This window comes from Rhineura floridana, chromosome 15 (genome assembly GCF_030035675.1).
Source record: "Rhineura floridana isolate rRhiFlo1 chromosome 15, rRhiFlo1.hap2, whole genome shotgun sequence".
NCBI lineage: Eukaryota > Metazoa > Chordata > Lepidosauria > Squamata > Rhineuridae > Rhineura > Rhineura floridana.
Genome location: NC_084494.1, coordinates 22,117,276 through 22,135,617, shown reverse-complemented (window position 1 = coordinate 22,135,617; position 18,342 = coordinate 22,117,276). Strand labels below are relative to the sequence as shown.

Sequence of the window (18,342 nt, the reverse complement as noted above, 5' to 3'; positions counted from 1 at the left end):
CTTCCTTTCCATTGACTGGCCAGCTATTCTGCTGGCCAAAATGTAACAGAAAAAGATCAAACCATGGGGGGGGGAAGCTTTATTTCATAGTTTAAGAAGTGGTTAACAATACAACCACAAAGCTCATTTTCAGGTTCTGATTTGTGCTTTTGCAGCCTAAAGTGCTATTCAGTTAATGACTTTTTCCCTCTCGACAAATGGGACAAAAAAATGCAGCAGAGTGATTGGTGCAGAACACATCAGCCCATATCAGCTAAGAAGATGTGTCTACTGCTCCTTCTGCTGGCAAGCAGAGAATGACTGGCAAGATGCTGAATCAACACACAGCTGCCATTCTGTCTAAGGAAACTGCACCGGTTGCCGAAACAATGCGTGTTTCGCGGAGATGACTCAGGGTTGTTCCAAACGAACTGCCTGGCACCAGGCGCAGAAGAAATGGAACTATAGAAGGAGAAGGGTTTCGCATGCATGAGTGCAGCATCTGTGGCACGGAACACCCCAACTGCTGCTGGCTCCTTGCTTGTAGAGAAAAGTGTCAACTATTCATAGGAAACAACATTGCTTTTCAAAGAGAGAATCTTCTTTTGTCTGAATGGAAGTTGCACCAGCTCAGATATTTTCTTCTCCAATTTTAGGAAGCCAGAGGGATAGAAGGTGCACACTGCATCACGAAGGTGCACGCTGAATCAGCAGGCCCTATGGCCTTGGATCTGCTGCTCAATCCTTGTGCTTCTTCTTATGATGCTTTTTCTTCTTTCTCTTCTGGGTTGTACTAGATTTTTCAGTCCGTTTTGCCTTCTTCCTGGCTGGCTGAATGCCGCCACCATCTGACTCACAGCTGTCAGAATCCTCCAGTTCAGAAGGGATTTTGCTCTTGTGTTTCTTTTTTCTCTTTTTCTCCTGTTACGAGAGACAGAATCCACCATAGAAAGACAGATTTTCTGTTGGGCAGAGCTAGGAAATGATTCTAAGAGCCGGTCCATATGTAGCGCTAAGCCAAACTATGGCTTAGCACCAGCAAGCAACCATGCAGGGTTCCTTGAGGGAAGATCACTAGGTTGTATCCAATGCTAGTCCTACTCAGAGTAGACCTATTCAAATTAATGGGCATGACTAACTTATAGGTCCATTAATTTCAATGGGTCTACTTCAAGTAGATCTTAGTTGGATACCAAGTACTGCTCTCTACCACTGGTCCTGATGCTGCTGCACTCCATGTGGCTAAATCCGCATGCTTGCTTGTTCACCCTGAGCCATGGTTTGGCTTAGCATAACATGCAAACTGGGCATACTACTCACAGACAAAGGCACATTTTGCAGCAACCATGTCTTCAAACAATGAACAGAAGCCTTAACAGAAGTCAAATACAGAGGGGTGTATTCAGGTCCTACTCAGAGTCCAACCACTGAAATTAATAAAGCTAAGTTAGTCATGTCTATTAATGGGTCTATTCTGAGTAGGACTAGCATTATATACCATTCAGACCTTCTGTCTTCTCTCAAGATGGTACATAAAGCAGTGTCAGTTGATAAAACACAAGATGTTGAATGCATCTGGGAGACAAAAGGGGGACATTTTATTGATTTATTATCAAGATTGATACAGCATCTTTCTATAAAACAACTTTTCCAACCTTTGGATCCTCAGATGTCACTGGACTACAATTCCCATCATTCCCAAACATTGGCCATGCTGGCAGGGGCTGATGGGAGTTGCAATCCAACAACTTCTGGGGACCCAAAGGTTGGTAAAGGCTGCTATAAAATATTCAAGGCATGATAAAAATACGTCAACTATAATAATAAAATCAACATAAAAAGTGAAGGTGAGAAAATAAATCATCCTAAGCACAGAGGTGAAGCTTAAGTTGGCACCGGAGAAGATTGACTCTTGAAGTGTAAAAAGTTTAGATAGAACCTTGGGGGAAAAAAGAGTTTTTTAAAAAAACAAAAACATTTTGCTCTGTGAGATAGGGAAGGACATCAGAATGCATTGTCTCTAAGGCAGATTTATCATCAATATGCTTTAGGCTTTTATACTCCTAAAAATCAATCTTATTTGCCACCAGCTTGAGCCTACCTCTCTCCTTTTTTAAAATCTGAAGACAAGAATTTGGAAAGTCGCTAAGTCTATGAGAGCATAATGCTCTCATGTTGATGAACACAGGAGCAAGGAGGGAACTTCTGTGTATATTGCAAAGGCCCACTCCCTGCAGACATTTGTGCTGTATGGATGGATAGATGGATGGATGTTGGAGGAAGGCCTAGACGCGAGTACACAATGATGCGAGAGGGGCTATTCAGCATTCACCAACACAGGACCAATTGTCTGCAGTTGTCATGTAGGATAAATTAAATAGGAAAAAAATGCACTCAAGCTGTTATCTTATATACTTTCTCCCAGGAAACAGTATCATTGAACTCAATACGACTTTCTTTTGTGTAAACATATCTAGCATTACTGACGTCAGACTAATAAGCAGTCACTTCTTCAAGCTTGTTCTCCATGAATGAGGCAACAGAACTGTTACTTGTCCTGCCACCCACCTCTATCACCCAATCAGCCTCTCTTTTACCTTTTTTCTCTTCTTCACAAGATCGTCAGATTTATGTGCCTTCTCCTTTTCTCCTGGAAGGATTTCTTCTTCCTCTGGTATCAGAGTATACTTGGTCCCTCCTGGCTGCACAAAGCAATCTTTTGCAAAATGACCTTCAACATAACATTTAAAAAAGGAAACTAAGGCAAATCTTTTTTTGATTACTTCCTCTCTGCCCCACGCTTCTTCCCAGTGCAATAAAGCATTTCCCCCAGGATGGATAGTTCAATTAAATATCTTAAAGTAAAATAATGGTATTCAACTTTTCTAGATATGGGGAGCCACCTTTAAACTCAGCTCTGCCATCCTGGAACCCAGACGCCAGTAGCTCCCAATACTATGAGAGGTCTTTTTCTTCATCCTTGGCTTTGATGTGACAGAGGAAGCTTGTGTTTGCCATACTGGAGCAGCAGGCAATTGTGCTGCTTTCACCATGCCCAGCACCACAATCTAGCTAAGGTCTGAGCCTCAGTTTCTTCCACAGTACCCCAGCAGATGGTAGGGCACATCAGAAACAACTGCAAGGACTTGTGTGCCACTTCTAACAGGGCCAGGGCACATATAAGCCAAGAACTGAATCCCAGAGAACACTGGATTAGATGAAATCTTCAGTGGATCAGTTCAAATTTAATCTACTGCAAGGTTTTACCACCACAATATCTTCTGAGATACTGATTGGATGTATGAATTGTCACATTGGCTTTATGCAGAGATTGGGAAAGTGCTGGTTTCCCATATCCACCCATGTTGGCATTTATGATCGAGGGCCTCATTACTTTTATACCTTATGAATGTTGATTACTTTAAAAAAATCTAGAAATTGCTGTCAAGTGTGATGGATGAGTGGACTTCTGATTATGAACATGACTACTCCATAATTCAAAACAAAACAAAGTGGCCCAATTCCTCTTTAAAAAAACCAAAAGAAATATTTCTAATTTTCATAGCTACACAGTAAAGTTTGAAAATGTGGTGGCAAAGATTTCCAAACATCCCTGCCCCTGTATAATAATAATATCATTAATATTATACTCCTGCTCTTTGGCAAAGAAATTCATGATATACTATTCTTCCCCAACTTCTATCCTTACAACTATCGTGCAAGGTAGGCTAGAATGAGAGCTCACAACTAGACTAAGGTCAGCAAGGGAGCCTCAAAGATGTGTTGGGATTTGAGCCCATGTTTCCCTGGTCCTAGTTAAATACTCTAGCAGTCAAAAGAAAATATATTAACAAATATTCAAGTTACAATGTTAGTATTCCACGACTTATTTTATTACATTGCCCTACCCTTTCTCCAAGGTCAGGGTGGTGTATGCAGATCTCCCCTGCCTCTATTTATCCTTAAAACAGTACTGTGAGGTTGGTTAGGCTTAGTCTGTAGCTGAACAGGAATTAAAAATGCAGATCTGTCCAGTCCATGCCTGACAGGTAGACATAATACCACAAATACAAAATGAAAGGAAAGATCCAACGCCTTCAATATATGCACAGCCAAACAACAGTTTTGTCTCAACAATTTCATTATTACCTTCAACAGACCATCTAATACAAACATAATACACTAAAAAAAAAAGGAATTTCTCAACATACCTGGACAACCACACTTTTTGCAAACTGTATTTAAGACAGCTTCTAGAGTGATTTTCTGGCTGCTGTAGTCTTTGAATGAGCCTTTCTTCCTTGCATCTTGACTGTGTGCAGACACAAAAAGCATTCAGTCACAGAAAGAGCCATTTGTGATTCCTAGCAAGTGAAATTCAGAGGCATTTTGCCTCTGAAAGTAGCCAAAGTTGCAATTTGTTAATGTTGCACTGAGCATCTTGTAAATACATAATTCCTTCTGATTTCTTGACACTTCTGGGAAAAGAGGTGCAAAGTCAGAATACCACTGACATCTCAGGATAGGCTTGTACTCTGCTACATTCTCAGAAAATGTAACTACTGTCAGAAAATAAACGTTGGATTACATTTCTTTTGTATAACTCGGCCATCTTATAAACTTATAGCACTCTCCAAGTATGGATCCTTACATAGCCAAAATGGCATCATCCACACATGGAAGCAGCCTTTGGAGAAATACAAAAAAGGCTTCTAGGGAAAAAAACCCTAAGGGGAAGGGGGCCAAAATAGCCCAATGAGGACTGAGCATGCTCAGTTGGCACAGACTGACTGTTGGGGTGGGAACAGAAAACCAAGAGAATTGAATGGAGTATCCTACAAAAGAGCACAGCTGGCCAAAACCTTCCAGAGGAGTACTCCACACTGCAACATTTTGCTCCAAGTCCTATTTGGTTGTGTCATGGGCCCTGTGGAGGACTCCTGGCGGAGGAGGAATGGAATCCTGGGGAGGGGGCCAAAACAGGAGAAGGGTTCAGCAGTTTAAACAGTGATGGCTTCACCCCCTTATTTCCAGTTACAACTGAAGAAGCACTGTCTGGCAATTAACCGGCCTTTGTCCCGCCTCTCAGCCCCGTCTTGTCGCCCAAGCCACCACTCGCACCTCCTCCTGAGCAAGAGGGAGGCTCAATCAAAGGCAGTGTCAGAGAAGGAGCTGGCCGCACAAGATGGATGTGCTGGCTGATGTGCAGCTGTGATCAGATAGCGTCAGCTTTTCAACCTGTTTGCAGAAGTGCTCGTTTGTTCATGCAGTTCCGTTTAAATAAACCTTCCGCATGCAAATAGAAAGCCTGCCCCAGCCTATTTAAAGGGTCTCAAGGGGCGTGTCTAATTGCTGAGACAACGTCTTAGTATGAGTAGTGATGCTTGATTGTGCTGTGTAGAGACGCAGAGTCCGGTATCTGTAAGCTGATCTATGAAACACTCTAAGCTGAGATTTCACATTAAACATAATGGAGAAAAACACACCACTGAGTCTGAATCCAATGGGATTGGCCAGGACAGGTTGTTCTCTACTACTGAACTCAGTCAACTTCTAACTGACTTTTACAGTCTCCTTGTACCGGTTTGCTATCCTGGCATTAACAATTATTTTCTGAAAGGCAATAAAAATGATTTGCTAGTTCATTTGCCACTCAGCAAGCTAAAGGAAAGGCAAGTATATTTTGTTCTAGAATTGGAAACATTTGGGAAATTCTACCAAATCACATCACAAACACAAAAATATACCCTTTTGCTGGAAGAGAAAATAGAAAGCATCACACAGGTGTTTATTTGGCATATTAATGGATGTGAGGCTGGGAGGAACTGAGGCCTTCACCAGAGAATGTGAAATACCATTGCTGTAATAAAGCCAGATCTGCCACTGAATAGATGTGAGTTGGTGCCTTTATTCTGACCTTATCAGGTGGGCCCCATGGAAGGCACGGAGTAGGTCCCCTATGAAGTGCCCCTTTCCCAGTGGTACAGGTCAGCGGGTCATTGAGAAAAGAAAGCTGATGGGGAGAGCGCTTTAAAAGAGGGTTGGTTGACACACCATTTCACCAAGATTGTGTAAAGGTCACCACTCATGTATTACCTCCCTCCTGCTGTCACCCCAGTTCTGGAGATCTTATTGAGTTTTGGGCAGAGGAGACAGCCCAGTTCCATCTCTTGGATGGGTGCAGGCTAACATGAATTAAAGTATATTTGTTGTATGTTTCCTCCTCCTTATATGTATCAGTGCCTGAACACTTCTGCACTTATATATTCATGCCATATATTATTGATACTGCTATCTGAGTATTTCTATATACTTCCGCTCTTCTTTGTATTTACTATAAATATTATTCTATCGTATTCACACTTATAATTGTATCTTTCAAATGTATATAAGAAATAGTAGTGAAATGTCAGAAATACAGTGTTTTGAGATAAAGCCAGGAATATTTATAACTTTCTCCATCTTGTTTGCAAAGCAAAGTGCAGTGTCTGTTACATTGCGCGTATGTACTACAAAACCAGCTAGTTACTCAGGGCCACTGATGACACAGTGGTCTATGTTGTGATACTATATAGAGGATGTGTGGATGTGAATGAATTGCTCTTTCTAGGGTGTATGGCTGAAACTGGAGGCTTGGAGGTGCTGAAGCGTTTATTAAGGCAAAGAACAACTGGAGGGTATCTGGAATACATCAACCATAAACAAATTCACTAACAGGCAAAAAAACTTGCGGTTTAAGAATGTACCTATAGCCAACAGATATTTCTATCAAACTTTAAAAAGCAGGGAAACTGGGAAACTATAGAGAATGCACCTTGTACTGTCCCACAAATTTGGAAAGATGCAAACACAATTTGGGTTGGTCTTTCACAGTCCAATCCACTTCCTGTATAGCTTGGAAGAATTTGGTAACATGTGCCTCTGAGCAAATGGCGAGTGGTGGCAACACCTGCCATCTTCAAAGATAGAGAATTACATTTTTGTATGTTTGTTGGGGTTCTTCTTACTTTGCTTCTTTTCTGTGTTACTATCGTTTCTACAGAGAATCTTAGAAAATTATATTTCTCTGATTATTCATCCTAGAAATCTGTGACACACTTATTTTTATTAATTTCAAAGCCTTTTGATTGGTCAGTGTCATATGATGGTGAAGACAGCTTTTTGTGTTTCAAACTGAAGGTTATGCTCTATTTCTATTGTGGGCACATTAACAGTTGAATCTCAAACTGCAGTTTGATGTAAAATCAGACGGATTACAATATGTTGCTACTTAAGCAATGACTCTAGCTGTTGGGGGGGGAAAACTTAGCCTGCCCATGATCCATGTTTTCAGCCTGCTATGCTTATACTCCACTTAAGGAAAGGTGGAGATTGGCCAATTAAAAACAAAGAGCACACCTAGAATTTTGCTAGAATATATTTCACCTCCCACTGTTTTATCTTGTGCTAACTGAGACACTCCTCATGTCCATTGGAAACTATTCTGAAGAATAGTCAGTGCCTTTATTCCACAATTGTTTTTGGAGCTTTTTTTAGTGTTGAAAACTGTTGCTGTACTTCACATATTCACAGAAACAGAAGCAAAACAGAATGATTTACTACAGGAAACTTCACTAAAATTGCAAACTAAATCAAACATATTTAAAGTGACTATCTGAACTCTATCACCTGTTTTAATATTGTTGCTTCCTCCCTACTAAAACAAGATCAGAACAGCACACGTCTTGTTTCTGTAATTTAGGCTGATTGAAGGTGTTGCCACCAATATGCTCAGAGGCACATGTACCACATTCTTCCAAGCTACACAGGAAGTGGATTGGACTGTGAAAGACCAACCCAAATTGTGTTTTCATTTTGACAAATTTGTAGGGCAGTGCAGTATCTCAGAGAGGAGGTCAGGTCTCCTGTTCCCCTGGTTTACTCACTATAGCTACCCAATTTCCCTGCTTTTTAAAGTTTGATAGAAATATGTTGGCTATAGGTATGTTCTTAAACCGCAAGGTTTTTTTTGCCTATTAGTGAATTTCTCTGCTTTTTAATCTGGGAGGTAAGAAATGGGATCCTGTACAAGTTTGCTGAGAATGGATTAATCATTTGCATGCTTACTGAGTTCAGTGGGATTTACTCCCCTGCAATCATGCTTAGGATAGGTGAAACTGACCACAGGGGATGGGGAGGGGGGAGGGGAGCAAGCAGGAGGGGGAGGAGGACAGGAGGTTTGATCATTTGCATGTTTATTGAGTTCAGTGGGATTTACTCCTGTTCAATCATGCTTAGGATAGGTAAAAGAGACCATGGGGAGGGAGGCCTGGAGTGGGCAGGGGAGGAGGAAGAGGGGAGGAGAGGGAGGAGAGGAAGAAGGGAGGAGAAAGGGAGAGGAGAGGGGAAGGAGCTGAAAGGCAGATCTGATCATTTGCATGCTTATTAAGTTCAATGGGATTTACTCCCATGTAATCATGCTTAGCATATGGAAAACTGCCTGGGAGGGAGGAGGAGAAGGAGGGAAGAGTAGAAGAGGAAAGGGGGGAGAGAGGAGCAGAAGGAGGACGAGGGGGAAAGAGGGGACTGGAAGGGGATGGGAAGGGAGGGGTGAAGGAAGGAAGGAAGGAAGGGAGGGAGGAAGGGCAGGTTTGATCATTTGCATGCTTTCTGAGTTGAGTGGGATTTACTCCTGTGCAATCATGCTTAGGATAGGAGAAACTGACCTGGGGGAGGGCAGGGAGGGGAGGGGAGGAGGAGGGAGGAAGGGGGAAAAAAGGAGATTGGATGAGTGGGCACTGAGCAGAGGGAAAGCCCTTTCCTTTCCAAAAGGAAAAACATTGTGAACAGTATCATTCTTTTTCAGGTATTACCCCACCTTTTTATTCTACAGCAGGCACATGTAGCCTCCCCCACATTTAAACCAAAGCTGTCCCTGGCCACATCCACACCAGACCTTTATTTCACTTTAGACAGTCATGGCTTCTCCCAAAGAATCCAGGGAAGTGTAGTTAGTGAAGGGTGTTGAGAGTTGCTAGGAGAGGCCCCGTTAAGCCACTCTGGCCACTGGAGCTCTGCCAGGGGAATAGGAATCTCCTCTCAGCACCCTTCACAAACTACACATAGGATTCTTTGGGGGAAGCCATGACTGTCTCAAGTGAAATAAAGGTCTGGCCCCCTGATTAGGCAAGCCCAGCAGTTGTGAATCTGGCTTTTAGAACACTGACAGTTGGTTCTTACTGAACATGCCCGACATTATCATTGACTTGTTAACCAAGCATTTCTGAGTTCAGGACAATACATTTTGTAATGTTTTGTTTTGAAATGATCTTATGGGAAGCATCAGAATAGGGGGTATTTTCGATTTAACATTGCAGAATGCAAAACATCCATGCTGACTATAGTATACAGCCACTCTTGTGGCTGTATAATGTTATCATTCTAATGTAAGTCTGAGTACCCTAAAAGAGATCCCGTGACCAGCATCCTTGATAGGCACCAAGCTGGTATGAGATAGAGGAAAGAGACTGACATCACTACAAGTGCCAGCTAAGTGACTGATGGATGAGATCCTGGGGCTCAATGAAGATATGAAAGGAACATAAAAACATTATCTAACTGTAAAGACACTCCAGCTTCACCAGAAGACCTGAGAAGTTTTCTACCACAGCCTGACACCTTCTCTTCTTCTCCAGGTCTTTTCTTCCTCGCTACAGTACTGGTTGGCCACCAGCTACTTGCGTGAGCGTGTATGAAACATCAAGACTATTGGGCATATTTAATTTTGCATTTTACCATTCCTGCAATGGGTGACTCACAAGAGCACTTTTGGCTGTGTCAACTGGACATCTTTCAATAAATCTTTTAATACCTTTTATCTTGATGTGGTCCCAACATTCCTTCTGCTCATTCCTGCTATCTCCTCGCTTGATCACCCAGGAGTGGCTTTGGGTTCATTGGGAAGACCTAATTCCCCGACACTACATGTCAAGGCTCCCTGCCCTGCACACTAAATAAGAAAAAAGATAGTGCTGTGCTGGCAGCAGAGGCTACGCTCCAGCAAGCTACTCACCATTTTAATTTAGAATTATTGTCCCCCAGGGCAAGAGTGACACCGAGGTAAGCTAATCAGACATCACCATGGGATTGCTGAACTCACGAGAGCACTGAAGCAAATTCTGCCGCTGTTCCTGTGCCTTATTGGTTCTACAATCCCAAGACGGCATCTGAATGACTCATGTTACTGTCATCTCGCCCTGGGGAGATTATTAAAATGTCGGGCAGGTTGCTGGAATTTTGGCTGCCACCGCAGAGTTATCTTTCTAAGTGTACATATCCACCTGCTACCACTTGCTCCTGCTCTGCCGGCTGCTGCTTGGTCTCTGGATTTGGGGATGGATCCCAAATATGTGCCCAGTAAACTGGCCTTGGTAGAACCATTGACTTTTGCATACAGCAAAGATAGGGAACCTGTGGTCCTCCATATATTGTTGGAATGTAACTCCCATCATCCCTGACTATTGGTTATGCTGATGGGGCAGATGGGAGTTGGAGTCCAACAACATTTGGAGGGCCATAGGTTCCCCATCCCTGGGATAAAGGAAAAAGAGAATAAAGGACTATGCAGAAGCTATTTTTTTCTGAAGTGCAACAGATTTTACTTACTCAAGGGCAACATTGTTGGGGTCCAGGTCCTTTCCAGTTCCTTGATTAACAACCTTCATGGAAAGAGACAGTTTCAGTTTCTCATCTTTCTTCTGAAAAACAAGGAAATACACTTTTGTTTTTCGTGCAAATCTCAGGCCCAGGGAACAAACCAACAGGGTGTTTATGATGAGCAACTTTTCTACTGGGGCGGGGGGAGAAATGAATAAAGAGAATAATTACAACTAGTTGTGCAGCTCCCATTTACCCATTGCAGCTTTCACCATTAAAACAAGATTAACGTAAATGCAACATCAGCCTTTGATAAGACTATGGAGGATACCGTCAACCTAGCATTATTACAGAGCTTGCCAACCTAAGGTTCTGGGCCAGTGTTTGCCCAGATGTCTCAGGCTAGGCATTCTGTGTATTGTCACAAGCCTGCTGACTCTAGTACTGGTGATGCAAAGTTGCAGTGAGCCTATAGAAGGGATCAAAGACAAAACTGTGGCTGTCTGATGCACTGCTAACACTCTGGCTGAGGTACCCAGGTTCATCAGTTATCTTGGGGTCTTGTTTTGTGAAATTTCATAATATAAACCAAGCATGGAGAACCTGCGGACCTGCAGATGTTGTTGGATTACAACTCCTTTCATCCCTGACCACTGGTTGTGCTGGCTGGGGCTAATGACAGTTGCAGTCCAAAAACATCTCAATGGCCATAGGTTCCACAACAGAGAGATCCTTTGTGACAGCCAAAGGGATTTCCTAAATAACAGATAGTTCTAAGCTGAACACAGAGGATCCAGTAAAAAGAATAAGGTATTTACAACACTGTACACAAGTCATATAGACTTAACTGTGCTGACCATTTGTCCTTCTTCACATCCAATATTATGCAAGAGACTAGGCTTGCCCCCTAAAAGGGGGAAGATAGTAACTCTGTTTCCAGTATTATGGAAGGCTGGAAGCAGGAAGAGGGACTCTCACTTGAAGTACAAGACCAATCTCCGCTCTTCCCCTAGATATTTCGTGCATGCCAGGAGGACTAAGGAAAGTAACAATGGTCACCAAAAACAACAGCTGGTTCCTACAGTGAGCTAAAGTTTGTAGACGCATGCTCATTAAGTCATAAATACAACTCTCAGGTAGGGCAATGGTAAATCTGTAACTACTCAAACCATGTACAAAAAATCCAACAATGAATGTTGATTACCAAGCCAGCTACTAGATCCTATTTCCCAAACACAAAATAAGAAATTTTGATCAAGGATAAATATTCATTGTTTAAACAATTTATAACATCCAACTAACAAAAAAGCATTTTTGAACCTCCCATTTGAGAAGTTTTAGCAGCTTCTTTACATTCCAGGACCATTCCAAGACCTGGAATATAAATACCTCAGTTGTGTGCTCATTTTAAAACTCCATGGAATCAGTAGGACTCACAAAGGAATTTAGATACCAAGCTTGAGTGCTTTTTCAATACAGCACTTCACGGAAATCCATATGACTTCCTTCCAAATTAAAAGTTTAATTTGGCTTTAATGAAAACAATCTTGTAACTTGTTCTATCTGTAGAATTTTATTTCACAGAAACCTTGGAAATGCAACAGTAACTTTTACCTCTTTTCCTATAAGTTTCACCCACACTTTTTCACCAACATCCACCAGTTCTGAGGGTTGGTCCACCCTGCAGTTTGACATGTGACTTTTGTGCACAAGGCCTAAGAAAACATATGAGAGAAAATGATTTGTTAAATATTGCTCTTTGACAGATGAAATCAACAGAAAATAAATGTCTAAATTATTCTAATAAGATAACACTGTTCTACAATGCTCATCAAAGAGATTTAGGAATTTTAATATCTAATCATTTTTCTAATAATATTCTAACTATTTTCTATACAAATCAAAACACCATATAATATATCTGATAGAGATTCAAACCTTGTTTCCTTGTTCCTGGAATTTTTATAAATGCTCCATATTCTGTCACAGAAGCAACCTGCAAAATAGTAATAATAATACAATTATTGGCAAAAAAAGGAGGGGCATTCTATTTCCCCATAGTAACTTTCTCTCTAGTCTAGTATTTTTTGCTCCGACACCAGCTGACCAGGGTCTCAGAAACAGGCCTTTCTCATCACCAGCTATATGATCTTTTTACCTGGACCTGAGACATCAGCATGGCCCCTCCTCATCTCATTCTATCTTGTCCATTTCAAAAGCCACCTATTACTTAGGCTGCAACCCTACATATTCTTACCTGGATATAAGTCTAACTGGGGTTTATTTCTGAGTAGATATGTACAGGTTTATATTGAGAGTCTCTGCTGGAAATTATAAAGCATTAAATAAGAACAGCTGCTGCAATATTTGAAAGCTCAATACCTGGTCTGTAAGAAGCATGCTACAGCCCAGTCTTGTATTTAAGTACTAAGCTGGTAGCCATGGGCGACAATTAACTGCTTGGAGGCAAGTGCATGGAATTCCATACAGGGGGCTGGTGGCAGCGGTGGCAGCGGTGAGCAGACTGGTAGAGGAGAAATGTAGCACTCTGTCTCTCCCCTGCGATCAGCTTAGTAACTTAGTGGACTGCCAGAGGATGGAAGGCCTCACCTCCATGACCACTATAGAAACTCAGCAAGCTGCTGCAGGAGTAATGGAGCTGTCCTTTCCTCTTTTGTCAGTCCCCATCAACCTACTAAAACATTTTGCAAATTAGAAACTTGTGGGCTTATTTACAAGGCTACTAAAGCCATTAAAGAAACAGTCCTCCTTTCAGATATATCCTATCCAAGCCTATGGAATTACTTAGGAATAAAAAGATTACAGGATTGCTCTGTTAGAACATTTTGAGGCTATGTGTGTCTGTTTACTTAGACTGAAGTCCCACTATGTTGGTTCAGTGGGGCTCCTCTCCCTACTACCTGTGGAAAAAAACACACCAGTGTGTTTAGACTTGCAGCTTTATTAGCAATTTATTTATATGCAAATTGTCAAATTAAAAAAACAGAAAGCTTTCCATATGACTTTTGTCATTCTGAAAAGTAACAGTTTCAGCACATACCTCTCCTTGGAAAATGTCATAGAGTTCTGGAAGTACTTCCATTGCCTTTTCAAATTATGCAGTTTATGGGAAGTTCACACAAATCTGGTGTCCAGCTTTTCTGTTATCCTTTGGTAGCAAAACTCTTTTTCACTGAAACACAATTAAACAACACTAATTGAAATATTAATATTCAAATTATCCAGGCAGTATCCAGATATTTTAAGGCACCTCTCCTTCAATCATTATCACCACATTAATATCTCAAACACTTAATACTTCACCAAAGCTCAAACTTAAGTATGAGGAAACCTTGTTCATTGTACACACTGAGGTCTTCAGATACCACATCCTTTGTACACAATAGTGTGAAGTTTGAACTGCATCCTCATCATCATCCATAAAATTCAAAGGCTGAATTTTTACAGCTCTTATCAGCTAAAAGAAATCTTTGTTCAATAATAGTGAAAGAACTCCTCCCCTCCATCCACAAAGGTTTTTCCTGTATGGTATTATTATAAACATTTATGAGGATGGATTGCCTCAATTGAATTTGTTGAGTTGGGACCCATTTTGCCTTCAGCGATTTTGAGGTCCCAGAGGTCTATGCTTGTTCTGCCCATTAGGAAATCTGGAGTAAAGTCTACTATACTGTTGGGCTAGTTTTCATTATATAATGTATTTCCAAGCACAATTAAAATGCTACCTCTCTATAAACTGCTTAGAATCCAAACATCTGAAAAATCATATCCTACTGTGTGCCACCTGCAGCCAGAACAGTTCAGGGCAGGACCTGCAAGCAAGAAGAGTCAATTTTTTCTTGATCTACTCAGGCAGCATAATAAGGTAGAATTGAGGTGGTAGAGTGAACTGTACTAATGCAAACTGCAAGCAAGGGATCGTTCTTTTGAATATTCCTCAACATCGTCTATAGAACACCATTTTTTTTATTACTTAAATTTCTATCCAGCCCTTCCTTTCCAAAGACTGAACATCACTATGCAAGGCACCTCATTGTATGCAAGAAAACAGGGCACTGTCCTATGGAGCTTTGTTGTTATGTGCCTTCAGGTTGGTTATGACTTACAGCGACCCTATGAATCAGCGAGCTGCAATAGCATCTGTTGTAAACCACCCTGTTCATATCTCATAAGTTCAGGTCTGTGGCTTCCTTGATGAAATCAATCCATCTCTTGTTTGGTCTTCCTCTTTTTCTACTCCCTTATGTTTTTCCCAGCATTGTCTTTTCTAGTGAATCATGTCTTCTCATGATGCGTCCAAAGTATGACACATAAGTCAGTTTCATCATTTTAGCTTCTAGTGACAGTTCTGGTTTAATTTTTTTTAACACCCAATTATTTGACTTTTTTGCAGTCCATGGTATGCACAAAGCTCTCCTTCAACACCACATTTCAAATGAGTTGATTTTTCTCTTATCCGCTTTTTTCACTGTCCATCTTTCATATCCATACATAGAAATCGAGAATACTATGGTCTGAATGACCCTGACTTTAGTATTCAGTGATATATCTTTGCATTTGAGGACCTTTTCTAGTTCTCTCATAGCTGCCCTCCCCAGTCATCAAATCTTTATTTACAGTCGATAGACCCATAGGAGAGGGTGATACAAAAGAAAGATAGTACATAATGATGAGCATATAATATAACTTTAGGAAGGCTGTTGTTAACAGAATTTGAAGATTAGTGCTGGGAGAGGCCCTTACGTTTCTGTTGGATTGCATAAATATATTTAGCAACTTGCATGGTGTTTTGTTTATCAGTACCAGATAGTAGGTATGCAACTGATGCTTCTGGAGACTTATGGGAAATTTTTAGCAGTAGATCTTTGAGATATTTGGATCGAAGTTGTGAATACAGGGGGCAAGCAAAAAGACTATGGGAGAGAGTTTCTATATCTATACCACAGGGGCATATGCGTTGTTCATATGAGATCCCCTTGAACCTCCCTTCGAGAATCGCTGAGTATAGAACATTGAATCTTGCTTTTGAAAACGCTTGTCGAAATTTGGGGATTGTGAGGTGATCTAAGTATATACTTAATTTTTCAGGGGGGAGATTCAAATTCAGATATAGTGGAGAACATCTTTTAGACGCTTGGGTAAATGTTATCTGATAATCAATGTCCTTGATTCTTGAGCGGATTATTGTTAATGCATCTTTAGGAGGTTGAGATCTTAAATACTCTTTTGAGAGGCCTATATGGTGTAATTTCGATTCCAGTTTGGAATTCCATTTGGAATGGCAATTGACCCTCCCCAGTCTTAGCCTTCTTCTGATTTCTTGACTATTGTCTCCATTTTGGTTAATGACTACGCCAAGGTTTTGATAATCCTTGACAAGTACAAAGTCCTCAGTGTCAACTTTAAAGTTATATAAATATTCTGTTGTCATTACTTTGGTCTTCTTGACGTTCAGCTGTAGTCCTTCTTTTGTGCTTTCCTCTTTAACTTTCAACAGCATTCATTTCAAATCATTACTGGTTTCTGCTAAGAGTATGGTATTATCTGCATATTTATGGTATTGTATGCATTACTGATATTTTTCCCTCCAGTTTTCACACCTCCTTCATCTTGATCCAATCCCACTTTCCATATGGTATGTTCTGCATATAGATTAAACAAACAGAGTGATAAAATACACCCGTCTTACACCCTTTCCGACTGGGAACCAATCGGTTTCTCCATTTTCTGTCCTTACAGTAGCCTCTTGTCCATAGGTTGCACATCAGGACAATCAGATGCTGTGGCACCCCCATTTCATTTAAAGCATTCCATATTTTTGCATGATCTACACAATCAAAGGCTTTGCTGCAATCTATAAAGCACAGGTGATTTTCTTCTGAAATTCCTTGGTCCGCTCCATTATCCAATGTATGTTTGTGATATGATCCCTGGTACCTCTTCCTCTTCTAAATCTAGCTTGGACATCTGGCATTTCTCGCTCCATATTTGGTAAAAGCCTTTGTTGTAGAATCTTGAGCATTACTTTAATTGCATGGGATGTTAAGGAAATAGTTCTATAATTACTGCAATTCCCTGGAATCCCCTTTCTTTGGAATTGGGATGTAGATTGAATGCTTCCCATCTGTGGGCCATTGTTTAGTTTTCCATATTTGTTAAAATTTAATTTAAGGGAAATGGAAAAAGGGAAGCAGAGACAGGGGAAAAAAAGGAAATGTTACGTGTCCTTTGGCTAAGCTACTGTAGGACATAAAATGATCTCTGCCAACAGAAAATCAGCAAAACACACAGCAAGTCCAACTCCCCAACCTGCTAATTTTCTATTTGCAAAGAATTTGGGTGAGGGAATGTTATACTTGGGGGAGCATTCAAAATACTACCTCCCATCTACAGTCTGAAGTGGTACAGCCCAGAATGGCAATACTTCATTCAAACACTGTATACAGAGCAGATTCTTCTCACTAGCTAATGCCCTTTTACTTGCCACTCACTTTTTGGGGAGGCGGTAGGAGAAAATAGGATATAAGGGGGACCCTGCCAGCAATAGAAGGAGCCTTAGCTCTTCTGCCTCACCATCCCCTTCCAAGTCAGAGCAACAGAGAAGGGGATAGGGAAAAGAGCATTTATCAACATGGCACTTTGGCAGCTAGGAAATCTTCTTCTTCAGCAACAAACAGTACATGTGTATTCAGAAGCCCTGAAGTGTCCAGAGGGGCTTCCACCCAGGCAAATGTAACAAAGAATTGCAGCACAATTGCATGCATATCTGTTTACCAAGTCCCATTAAGTTCAATGAGCCTTACCCACAACTAAATATACATAACAAAGGAACCTATACATGACTCTCAGACATGTCTACTCAGAAGTAAGTCCCAACAACCAGGGAGTAAGCCCCATTGAACAGACAGAGACAAACCTCCTAGCATATATCCCTAGGATGATGCTTACGATTCCAAGCCTACAGACATCATCATCAACAAAACAACACATATACCAGATTTCCTTTCAAGACAAAATACCAATTATCTGCCAGTAAGACTCGCTGAACACTGTGGGACTTCCTTCTAGTCCAAGGATGGGGAACACTGTGGCCCTGCAGATGTTTCTGAACTACGACTCCCATTAGCCCCAGCAAGCATGGCCAATGGTTGGGGATGACAGGAGTTGTAGTTCAGCGCCATTTGGTGGGCCAAAGGCTTCCTAGCCTGATCTAGTCCAGGGAATCCTCTGATCCTCCGAATGTTGCTGGACCATCCCTGACGATTGACTATGCTGGATGGGGCTGATGGGAGTTGGACACAAGTTTCCCACCAAGGAGGATACTATCAGCTTCTTCTCCTACACACATTTACTTGCAAGTAAGTCCCGTTAAACACTGTGGGACATCTGAGTAGACGTGCACGGCCTTGTGCTGCTTGGCCTTTATCCTACACAGACTTACTTGACAGTAAGGCCCATTGAAGTCAGTGAGGCCTGCTTTTGAGTAGACTAAGCCCCTAATCTCCTTCTTCCATCACTGCTGCCCTTCCTCCCTTTCCCTACCACAATTCAACGGGCTTCTTCCAAGTTCCTACCTACTGTCTTCGGAAAGAAAAAATCCCCACAACAGCCTCTCCTCCGGCATCTACTTCCACCAATCGGCGAACGGCATAAACGCCAGGTCGAACGTCAGCCTCCTCCAACCAGAGAGCTCCGTGCTAAAGGAGA

General features: G+C 41.4%; 1 protein-coding gene across 5 annotated transcripts; it reads right to left on the bottom strand.

Annotated features, from left to right (window-relative positions):
• Positions 1–62: 62 nt before the first annotated feature.
• ZCCHC17 (zinc finger CCHC-type containing 17) lies at positions 63–18,339 on the bottom strand. 5 transcript variants are annotated; one of them, XM_061596503.1, is made up of 8 exons: positions 18,210–18,339; positions 13,676–13,807; positions 12,553–12,610; positions 12,229–12,329; positions 10,624–10,715; positions 4,191–4,291; positions 2,577–2,710; positions 63–900 (listed from the first exon to the last, which is right to left on the bottom strand). In XM_061596503.1, exons 2-8 carry the CDS (start codon positions 13,715–13,717, stop codon positions 718–720), a joined length of 711 nt encoding a protein of 236 aa, XP_061452487.1. In that variant the 5' UTR covers positions 13,718–13,807; positions 18,210–18,339; the 3' UTR covers positions 63–717. The 5 variants fall into 5 exon arrangements, with proteins under 5 accessions (XP_061452487.1, XP_061452485.1, XP_061452488.1 ...); XM_061596501.1 differs by lacking the exon at positions 18,210–18,339 and adding an exon at positions 18,077–18,203; XM_061596504.1 differs by lacking the exon at positions 18,210–18,339 and adding an exon at positions 14,361–14,421.
• Between the last annotated feature and the right edge of the window lie 3 nt (positions 18,340–18,342).